The 12,266-nt window shown below is 33.9% G+C and overlaps 1 protein-coding gene across 4 annotated transcripts in view; it reads right to left on the bottom strand.

Moving 5' to 3' along the window:
* The window catches only part of DIP2 (disco-interacting protein 2), a 49,641-nt gene that overhangs the window by 18,203 nt on the left and 19,172 nt on the right, over nucleotides 1-12,266 (bottom strand). For all 4 annotated transcript variants that reach the window (XM_018459502.1, XM_018459503.1, XM_018459504.1 and 1 more), the window contains one exon: nucleotides 11,768-11,839. In XM_018459502.1, the coding sequence (XP_018315004.1) occupies nucleotides 11,768-11,839 (72 nt within the window). The remainder of the gene's footprint in view (nucleotides 1-11,767; nucleotides 11,840-12,266) is intronic.

The following is a 12,266-nucleotide window of genomic DNA, read 5'->3' as shown; positions in this document are numbered from 1 at the left end:
CTTACATAAAGATATAAAGAGATGAATTTAGAAAATATCAGTTGTGGCAGAGAGAGAAAAACGGTTTAAAGGGGTGAAATCACCCCTTATGTGTACAGCGGTTTCAGCTTTTTCCATTATATCTAGAAAACTATTCGAGATATCAAAAAATATTTTATACAAAAGTTTTACAACAAAATTAGCTGTATTCATTCGCATCAATAATATTTAAAAAAAAATTATTTTTTCGAAAATTTTGAAAATGTTTTTTTTAATATTATTGACGCGAATAAATACAGCTAATTTTGTTGTAAAACTTTTGTATAAAACATTTTTTGATGTCTCAAATAGTTTTCGAGATATGCAAAAAGCAGAAAACCGCTGTACACGTAAGGGGTGATTTCACCTCTTCAAACCGTTTTTCCGCCGCAACAGATATTTTCTAAATTCATCTCTTTATATAAGTTACAAGTTCACAAAGTTTCATTAAAATCAGAATTTGACACCTCGCGAGGTTCCCTTGTAAGACGATGACAAGGCAACCGAAGAAAGGACATAAGAATTAGAACGTGGAACACCCGTACATTGTATAGGATGGGAGCACTAAGAATGCTCATTGAAACACTAGATAATAGGGTGGACTACTACTTAACTACCTACTTAACTACCTACTGAACTGTACTGCAAAAAATGCGATAGATCGGACAAGGAACAACTGAGAGGCGGAAGCATACAATTTACTATAGCTGCTGTAACAAAGAGCATGCGTTTGGAGTAGACTTTATAATAAACCGGCGACTCAGGCGTCTGATAATCAGGTTAATCATCAGATATACAGCATACGAATAAAAGGGAAGTTCTTTATTTATAGTTTTATTAATTATTATCAATAGAAAAAAAAAGCCAGAGAAGGTTAAGGAAAAATTTTATGAAGACCTGGAAAAAATCTATAACTGTGCTCGAGAAATAACATAAAAGTCGTGTTTGGCTAAAATAGGAAGAGCAAAATTCTAGCCCCTACGACTACGAAAAGTAGCCTACATCAAGAAAGTAGTGATAATTGAGTACGCTTAATAAACTTCGCAGCGTCACTAAACATGACAGTATCCTTCACATGGTTTCAACATAAAGACATAAAGTGACGTGGATTTCACCTGACGTAGAATGGAAAACCAGATTGATCACTTCCTAATTCACACCCGGCGTGGATCGGATGTAATAAACTGCCAGAAGTTACCATGGAGCCAATATAGATTCAAACCATTATTTGGTCATTGCTAAAATAAAAGCATGAATATCAAACAATAAGAGGAAAAAAAAACAAAAACAGACGAAGTTTAAAGTCACAAAATTGAAAGATGCAATCAGAGCTAAGCAGTTTTCCAAAGAAGTAAATAAACACATAAGGCTAGGTTCATAACCTTGCTTTAAGAAGCCTTAAGTCATAAGTCGAAAGAGATTAACACGGCGTGAATGAGGTGGGTAATTGTTACACCGACTATGAGGTGGGTATCATATACACATATATTTATTCAAAGATTTTGTTTATAATAATACTATATAATGATTCATTATTATATTATATTACCTTCTTGGGGTCCTAAACACAATAACAAAAATATTTGTTTTAAAAATGTCTGGGTACGAAATACCCGACCTCATTCACGCCGAGTTAAGTGACAATTATTTCTGTCTTTAAACTGTTTTTTCGCAGTCTTTAGATTTTAACCGTTAGACTTAAGCGAATTGAGCAAAATTCAATTCTTACGGCCTAAAAGCATAAATTCTGTGGCCGATATATCGTCACTTATACCTTAAAGCTCACGGCTTACGGCCTTTTAAAGCAAGAGATGGTGCCCAACGGAAACTAAATTAGTATTAGATTAAAGTAAGAGACCTATTATTCGCAACAGCGGAGGAAGTCATTGGTGTAGACAGACAAATTAAAGGAAATGACTGATTTGATGATAAGTGCTCCAAGGCAACAAAAGCGAAGAACGAAGCGTATGCAAGGATGCAAATACGGCGAACAAGATAGGTATTAAGAAAAAAGAAGGAAAAGAAGATTCATAGAACCAAAAAGAGAGCCTATTATAATAAAGAACTGCACAACATTGAAGACTTCAATAGAGAGAGTGAGTATAGGAAATTTTATAGGAGGGTGAATGATATGAGAAAGGAATACTAGCCAAGAACAACACAATGCAGAAGAGAAGACGAATTAATAACAACAGAAGGAGTGCTAAACCGATGGGTGGAGCACTTCGACTTACTATTTAATCCGTCTGCGGAAAATGTCAATGAAGAGGATCAAAATGGAGAGCATTTGCACTGGTAGGAGGAAGAAAGAGTACCACTCACATATCAAGAGATCAAAGAAACTATCCACAAACTGATCAAAAACAAGTCACTAGTATCGAATAACCTATCAGCAGAGTTGTTAAAAAAAAGGCAGAGAACTAATGAGTTGCATATATGTCCTTATCTCAGAAATTTGGAAACACAGAGAACCTTTCCAAACGACTGGAATGTTGGTACAATATCTGTAATTCATAAAAAAAGAGAACATATTAATATGCTTAAATTATAAAGGAATCACATTCAACACTGCATATAAGATGTTCTTCTCTGTATTGTGCTCTTAAATAAGATTATTCGCGGAAATGGTGATCGGTCAGTACCAGGCAGGATTTAGGCCTGGAAAGTCAACTACTGACCAAATATCGACCTTTAGACAAATTTTGGGAAAAACTGATGAATATAATATAGAAACACACCATATATTTACAGATTTCAAATCAGCATATGATTCCACCAATAGAAAAAAACTCTATGAAGCAAAGGAGGAACTGAGTATACCAAAATATCTAGTGCGCCTCACGAAATTGACAATGGAATAAGTATTGAATGTAAAATACGCATCCAAGGTAATCTATCTAGGGTCTTTTAAAACAATAGTCTGCGTCAAGGAGATGCACTCATATTGTTTAACCTGACGCTAGAAAAAGTAGCAAGAATATCGAAAATGAATACTACAGGCACAATATTTAACAAAAGCACACAAATCCTAGACTATGCGGACAACTTGCACATCATTTGTAGATCCGAAGTGACTGTGAAAAAAGTTTTTAAGGCATTGGAGAGAACAGCAAAAGATATGGGATTGGTAATAAATACCAATAAGACTAAATATATGCGTGCTCCTCGGCCAAAGCTAAACCAACCACTACAAATAGATGGAAGAGAAATAGAATCGATTAGTGAATTTAATTATCTTGCATCAATATAGTAAGAAGACACATCAAATAAAAAAAAATTACGGCAAAAATCAAGCAGTGGATCCTGCTAGCTAATAAGGAATATTTCAGGCTGGCCTCACAATTCAAATCTCCAGACAAAGTGTAAGCTGTACAAAACGCTAATATGTCCGGTAATGTAATTATACTGACATAATACGGAGACATAGATACTTACAAAGAATAATGAAAAATTACTGGGATGTTTCGAACGAAAAGTACTACGTAGAATATATGGCACAGTTATGGATTATGGAGATGGAGGAAGCGGTATAACCATGAATTATATTAATTATATAACGATTGTGATATCGTGAGGAAGATAAAAATCAACCGCCTGAGATGAGTGGAATGGATTGGATGGTGGAATGGAGTGGATGGACTCAAGAAACTTTACGCATATATCGATGCTACAACAACCAATGGAACAACGACGCAAAGGAAGACTGCATTTCGTAGATGACGTAAAAGAGGACTTGAGAAGGATAAGAGTGAGAGAACAGAGAAAAAAAGCGCTGAATAGGAACGAATGGGAGAAAATGTTCTAAAGCAAGTCAGGGTTTATAAAGGGCTATAAATCCAAAATAATGATGATCTTTAAATAGGGTGATATTCTAATTTTTTGATTTTTCGAATTCTTTCCGCCTCATCCCCTAAAATTGTTCCAATCCACAAAAAAATAATTTCTGTAAAAGTTTAACTTAATCCGATATCGGCAACTCGTGCTCCCGGCTCATTAAATATCTGAGTTCCGTTACACTACATATCAGCCTTGGTTTTTATAGCTCTTTTCCACAAAAATCGGCCTATAGGACTTCTATTTTTTTTTTAACATATGTGTCTTGCTTTTCTGCATTTTCTGAGACCTCATATGTCTCATTTAAACAATTAGGTAAATTGTTAATGTCTGAAAAATAAAAAAAAAATTATTACATTTTTACATATTCAAGTTGAAAAAATTGATCTATGGGCTAATAAGGTGTCAGTAGTATGTTTGAGGACAAAAGTTAGTTTAAAACATGATGAATTCCCTGTATAAGAGTTGCTCTGAAACTGAAAAACGTCGTATCCCCGAACCCTTTGAGGTACAAAGGACAAGGAAAGCGGTATAAATGGATACAAACGATTTTCTTTCAAATGGTATAAAAGCGAAATTAAAAATTTTATAGTTACGCGCTGATCATTTCTTATTTTTCACTTCTTTTTTTATTCTTTGACGTATACAAACAATCGATACAAATAGGTACAAAAGAAGTACAAACGCGCTACGATATCCATTTTTATTTTTAATAAAGTTGGGCGCCAGGTTCACGACGGGCTAGAGTTGTCACGTCGTGATAAAATTTGCTTGATATAAAAGTTGTAATCTGTATCTATAAAATAGCAGGCCACAGACTAGTAGTTTGCACGAAGAAACATCGTTAAGTTCTTAGAATTGGACTTAAATATTTAATTAAAATACTATTGTTATACAAAAATTTATGTTGTGCGTGAAATATTGATATAGTACACTTTTAACTAGGGATGAACCGGATATCCGGTATTATCCGGCAATTTTTTTATTATCCGACTGGATAGTCGGATATCATTAGTATCCGGGAATATATCCGGTTGAAATTTGATATCATTAAATTGTTGATTTTTTATAATACAAATGTTCTAAAAATAAGTATGCATATATTCATAATGCTATAATATCTTATATATTGTTACAAATTACAATTTTTTCTCTATAGGCTTTTTTTTAAGACACTTTTCCGGAATCCGGTCGAATATCCGGAAAATGTCGGATATCCGACTCGAAGAAATTGCTTTCTCGAATATCCGACCGGATATCCGATGTTACATTTTGTCCGGATATTTGATATCCGGTATCCGGTAATTTTACGATCCGGTGCATCCCTGCTTTTAATCTTCTATCGCATAGTACCTATAAATTCGGAGTACTTTCTAAATGAAAATGACATTTCGAATTACGCACTAATAAGTGGTTTTTTTGCTAATAAGAGATATTTTTCTCCTAGTATATTCGCTCAAGGTATGAAATTCACAAGGTAATAATAAATATAACAATTCAATGGAGGTATCACTCTTATCAAACGCGCGGTACTTTTCTTTTGAAGAAATAAGGCTTCTTATGCGTATCTCGTGTACACCTTTCAAATGTATTTCCCAGTATTTCAACTATCTTAATAAATTCTATTCTTAATAAACAATCGACAACAGAGCTATGTCATATGGTATGTCATGGAATATAATCAGTTCCAAGACGATCATATAGGTAAAGCACCGATATTAAGGCTGGTATTCATAGTCAGATCTTATATTCAAGACCGTATTCAAGATCTTAAGTACAGTTTTAAAAAGTCACGAACCAATCAGAGAGTCGTATTAGCATTTTAAGACATTACTTAAGATAATCTTGAAATAAGAACGGACTATGAATACCGTCTTAAAGTTTGGATCGAATGAGTGACGTAAATTTTTTTTCCTCACAATGGATAACTTCTGATTTCGAGATAACGTTTTCCTTCTTATGTTTGGAGGTACTTATAATTTACGAAGGGTTTCTATTTCGACGTGTAGGTATGTCTAATTTTTGGCAGTACAAGATTAAGATATGTGATGTGTCAATAACACGTAAATCATCTATGTAAGTAAATCGTGTAAGTCCTACTTAATAGGTAAAACAAACATGTTTAGAATCCCCTTAAAGCAAAAAAAAATCTATTAAATCTCATAGAACCGTACATGTGAGAAACACAACCTACAGAAATAAATGCCTTAAAAGCTTTGCTGGACAAAATACAGTTGAGCCGTAGTATTTTCAAAAATACTACGAAACCTTATCGCAGATGTTTTGAAGCTTCATGTTATTTGGGATATAAAGTCGCCAACGTTTTAGAGACATCTCGCGCATGCGTAGTACGTCGAATAATTCGCCAATCGCTCGTTGATTCATTTGCTACCATATTGCTACGGAGCTTTTTTAGACATTGCTGTTAAGATCACTTGACAATTGGGCATTCAATTTTGTCGCAGCGATTATTAAACACTGCGACTTTAAAATTTTGGATAAGAAAGAAGTATTTAGAAGCTTTTGCTACTGAATCCGCTGACAAATTAAGAAGTTTGCTAAAAGCATATAAAAACGGCGCCATAAAATCGCCGTAAAAAAAATACCGTAAAAGTACCGTAAAAAAATATCTCCTATTAGTGTGTAACTCGAAATGTCATTTTTATTTAGAAATTTGTATCCCGAATTTAGAGGTACAGCGTCATGTTGGCAAATAAATCGGCGGACAATTGGACAATAATTCGGCATATTGCACTTACGTGATTGGCTACTACCACTAAATTGTTTCCAAAACGCTTATAATTTATACTGTTTACCAGCAATGCGTAAATGGTTTAATGCTGACGATTTTGTCAGCCAAAAATTCACTTCGAGAGAGCAAAAATCTGATGATAAAAGAAGCAAACATCAAAAGCAGTATCATGTAAAGCATCCTATATGCAGCTGACTTTTTTTCGCATTTCATTATTTTGCGGTGCAATGCTGCTATAATGATTTACTTTATTTAAAAAATTAATCATAAGCACTGTATTTCGCTTAAATTGCATGAAAGAATTATATAAAAGAAGTTCTCGTTATCTGATTTAGCAATACCAGTTAGAAAACTATCGCTTATAGTTCGCATTCACGACAATAGCAGATGCACGTATATAACGAGCGAATAATGCGGAAGCACTTGTTCAGTGTGCAGATACAGTTAAACTGCAAGCCGATAAACTGCAGCGATTCTACTGATCGCAGCTGTGGACGCAAAGACGCGCTCGTACACCTATACGGGGTGACTCCATAGAAACATACGAAATTCTCAAATATTATATATTGTATAATATTCCAAATTCTAACTAGATTTTGCGTTAATATAAAGAGATTCCGAAACAATAAAGAATATAAAATATATATAATAATGAAATTTATATTCATATTTATGTACTTAAAGGATTATAGGATTTTAGAAATTTAAAAAAATGGAAATTCTTTTTATTTTTTTCACTAGTTTGAAGTCACAAAAATGAATATAGATTAGCCGTTGAAAGTAAACATTAAAAAAACTATAAACTATTAAAAATTGCAAAATTTACAGACCGATTTTAAACGCGATTTTCTAAAAATATTATTTTGGAAACGGTAGTTATAATTTAAGCATATTTTAATGGATTAATTTGAAATTTTATAAAGTAACATTTGTAGTAATATTCCCACATTGGGAATATTACTACAAAAAAAATTAAAAAGAGCTTTCTTGAAGACTTTTCTTTTTAATTTTCAAGTTGTGTATAACAAAAAGAACGAAATGTTTCAAGAAAATACAATTCTCATGGTAAACATGTTAAGTGTCGTGAAAAATAAAATTTTGTAATTCCCCCTTCGTGAATCGGAAATAATAAGTGTAAAATATAAAAAAGTCGACTTTTTTTATATTAGATAATTTACCGAAGCTAAAATCTTGACCACCATGCAGATGCGCAGATTGCAATCCTGGGAAAAAAGTTCTATATATAATTATATATAATCATATAAAATTATATAAATGTATATAATACATAATAATATATGTAATTAATTAATTATACATGACAAATTTTTTTAGGGTATGTTTAAATAAACTCCATTATTTTAATATTTTTGTTATAATTTCACATTTTAAAATTTCATTATTAAAATGGGAAATAGACCGTGAAAGAGTTAAATTAATAGGCAACGGGGTACATCGAAGAGAGACGCGATCATGGAATGCAGTCTGCGCGGACCAATAAATAACGCGTGAAAATTACGCAATTCTGTCTCCAGTAATTTGCGACGATAAGACAAAGTCTCGCGTAAACAATCGCAACAATTGTGGTAGTAATGGTTAGCGACTCGGATACGATTTGCATTAAGCCCGATCTACGTAGGTCGTTTGTAAAGTTTTGAGCCTCAATATGAAAACGACATTACTCGTCAAAATCATTCTACAATCGTACATGCTTTGAAAAATACCTATGAAAATTGTAGCCATTTTAGACGCTCAGTTGTTGTTTGACAATCATTTGTGCCAATCGATGTCAGTGTTTTTGTAAAAATGGAAAAAATCAAATATCGCGCTGTGATTAAGTTCTTGCATTCGAGAGGTAATGCTTGCGCAAATTAAAGCCGAGTTGGATGCTATTTGTGGGGACTCTGCTCCATCATTTGCCACCGTGAAGACGGGCAGCTGAATTTAAACGTGATCGTACCAGCTTGGCTGATAATGAGCGTTCGGGACGGCCAACAACTGCAACCACTACCGTTAACAAAAGTTTCGACACCGTTCGAAAAAGTTCACCAAATAGCACTGGACGATTGTCAAATCAAGGTTACAGAGATAGCAAAGGCTGTGAGTATATCGAAAGAACATGTTTATCATATATTGACTGAAGAATTAGGCATGCGAAGCTAACCGCGCATTGGGTGATTTTGCTCATTGTGGATCAAAAACGCATTCGAATGAACATTTCCAAGTTTCTATTGGAGCGGTTTAGGCGAAACGAGTCGGATTTTTTGCATCGATTAATAATTGTTGATGAAACTTGGATCCACAAATTCATTCTTGAGACGAAGGAACAGTCAAAACAGTGGATTGCGAAGGGTGAACCTGCTCCGAAGAAGGCGAAGACGGTTTCATCGGCCGGGAAGATGATGGCGACTGTTTTTTGGGATAATCATGGAATTGTGTTCATCGGTTATCTTGAAAAAGATAAAATAATAACGAAGGTGTACTACGCATCATTAATTGGCAAGCTCTGAACGCAGAAATTGCGAAAAAACGGACGCATTTGAAGAAAAAAAAAGTGCTGTTCTATCAAGAAAACGCACCGTCTCACACTTCGACGGTTGCCATGGCAAAAATTGCGGCTCGAATTGATTGACCACCCACTATATTCACCAGATCTGGCCCCCAGTGACATTGTTCTGTTTTCTAGGCTCAAAGTTTGGCTCGGAGGACAGAGATTTTCATTGAACAAACAGGTCATCGCATCCAAAAGCCTATTTTGCAGATCAAGACGCCAACCACTATTTGAATGGGTTAAAGGGGTGGGAGCGCTGAGAAAAGTGTATCGACTTAAAGGGAGATTATGTTGAAAAATAAAATTGAATTTGACCAAAAAAATACTTGTTTCTATGTTAGGCTCAAAACTTTTCCAATGACCCTTGTATACAAGACGCAGAACGCAGGTCACACGTCGCAAGTGAAACGTATTTCAGATTGTGATAGGTTGTAGGTCGCAATACGGTAGGACGCGAAAGTTGGAGTTCACCCAATTTCCTGCGTCCTACGTTTCCAGGCAGCACAATGATGTTTTAAAAATGCATATTGGACATATTAGACATACGTATTTTAAATATTCGAATTAAAGCCTCGAACATTTTTAGGATGTTTTAAAGACGTACAGTGTTACTCTTTTTGGATCCCGAAAATATCCTTTTTAAGAATACAACGTATTAAAATTTAACTTATTTCAAATATTCGGCGAATTCTAGCAGATAAAGGAAATAGTCTGCTCGCCAAGCAATTGAATGAGATTGGAATTTTGAATTCAATTAATTATATTCAATTGTGGTCTATGAGTAGAAAGAGAGGATAACTATTTTACCTGTTTAAATTTATACAAGTAGATATACTTAGGGTCCCTTTACTTTAGGGTCTGGCAAATGCCTAGACATTTTTTGATTGAGGTACCCATACAATGGCGCTACCAATGTAACGAGAACGCACATAAAACACACCAAACACACATTTCGACATATACATATATTTTACATCTATATGCGCCATTTTAAGGGCATTGCCAGACTTCGTGTATAGATACTCTAGGTATACTGTGTTCCGATATACACTTCTAACAATGAAAATCTATAGTGTACGTATTATGAACTATCGATTTTCATTACTAGTAGTATATTAGAACATGACTCTAGTTAATCGTTTTTATGTAATTTGGGGTTAACTTGTTAGCAATTTATATTTTACCTGAAATATTGATATTATTATTATTATATGACTAAGGGCATTAAAAAATTAAATTCCTGAAGTGGCATTAAAAGCAATTTTTATTGAAAAAAGTAAGAAATTTAATATACGAGGGGCATTCAAATATTAAGCTCCCCTATTATAGGAAAAGAAAATGAAAAGTAAGACAATTATACCACTTAATTTTATTAACTTGATTCCTAAGTTACTTCTCAACATAGTCACTATTGACATTTAAGTACTTTTCGTAACGTGACATCAGTTTTTTTTATACCAGTGTTATAAGAAAACGTGTTCATGGATCGGAGCGGAATTTCACTTCAACCTTCATTCTAGATCACACTGTGATCACAGAACTTTTATTACGTACTATTTCATAACTATTCTACAATGGAAAATTTAAGGAAAATACATAAGATAGACATTTTTAAAACATCCAAATGTCAATATTCTTAGTATGTCGAATAACATATGTTTTAAAAAGATTTATTATTAAGTCCACGGATATTCGTACTAAATAAAAACCAGATTTGGACGTCCAATGGACGTTGTGTGCTGTCTGGATTCTGTGTCCTGCAACCTATTATAATTAAAATACGTTAGATTAGTTTCTAATCTTGCGATCCGCGACTCGAGTTCTGCGTCTTACGTAGGATGGAGCTTTACACTTCGCACCTGCGAAATATTGACCATGCGGAAATACTGATCACTGTTGAAATTTATTCCCATACGATTTTCATAGAGCTCAAAATAAGCTCATTTGAAGTGGCGAACGTCCTGTAAATTAAATAGAAGTAATATCGCACGAAGCCGCGCATTTTTCTTCTTGTTAAACGCAATTTTCTCTTGGTTCTCTCAATCCGCGTTCCGTGTCTCGCATGACGCAACCAAGAGCAATTGTACATTGCAGTTATAAAGTGCAGTATGTTAAAGTGACGCGTGCCGCGAAGATTGCGTCTTGTCCCTTCCTTTTATACAGATTGCATTTACTATTGTGTATACAATGAGGCACGTGTTTCTTGAGAATCAGAACGTGATTGATATTGCGAGCTCATTTCGTCTCGATGATGCAATATTGCGCACCAAGATGCGACGAGAGAGATAAGTATCATGTAATTGTAAAATAAAAAGATTTATATTTTTTCTCGTGGACCAAATGTTACAAGCTATAATTAATAGGACTTCATAAAGGAAATTAAAAAGCGCTTTTAACAAAATATTGAAACCTTTATCTAAAAATCCTGCTTTGAAAAATATAATACTCTATGCGGAATCGAATATATATGACTGAATATGTAGGGCGATAATAATATTTTCACTTCGCTGATTTTTCCGCTCCGTACCGTATATTGCGAATAATGCGCGATAATATCTCCCGCTGTTTACTTGTAAGAATTTTAATGAATTCTAGAAAAGCGAAACACTTACCTATCTGCTTCGAAGCGTATTGCTGAAGTAGGCGCGTCCGTTTCTTTTCATAACCCTTCTGTGTAATATCTCCTGCAACAGCGGAAAACAACTTAATTAATAACTTGATCCAAGAAATAATTTATAGCCATGTTTAATATTACATTTCAGATCATCTTATAATATCGCGAGTCAAAATTATTGTTGCGGTTTATAAAGTACGATATTAATTTTATTGAATTGTTCTCAAGAAAACATGTTCTATCGTTATCCGTTATTGCATTTGTTATTTATTTAAATAAAGATAATTAAAAATGATACCTACTTAAACTAGGAACAAGAATATAAATAAAACTAAAGATGGAATACAAGTAGGAGCAACATACAGGATGCCTCAGAAAATAACGAGATTATCTCTTATGAACGAATTAAACTGTGAAAATAGAAAAGTTATCTAACATTTTGCAATTTTCGCAATAGAAACGACGTAATAGAAATAACGAGATATTAATTTCTGAAG

The sequence above is a fragment of the Mycetomoellerius zeteki genome, unplaced genomic scaffold, assembly GCF_001594055.1.
Source record: "Mycetomoellerius zeteki isolate Tzet28-1 unplaced genomic scaffold, Tzet1.0 scaffold83, whole genome shotgun sequence".
NCBI classification, from domain to species: domain Eukaryota; kingdom Metazoa; phylum Arthropoda; class Insecta; order Hymenoptera; family Formicidae; genus Mycetomoellerius; species Mycetomoellerius zeteki.
This window is presented reverse-complemented; position numbering and strand designations above follow the sequence as displayed.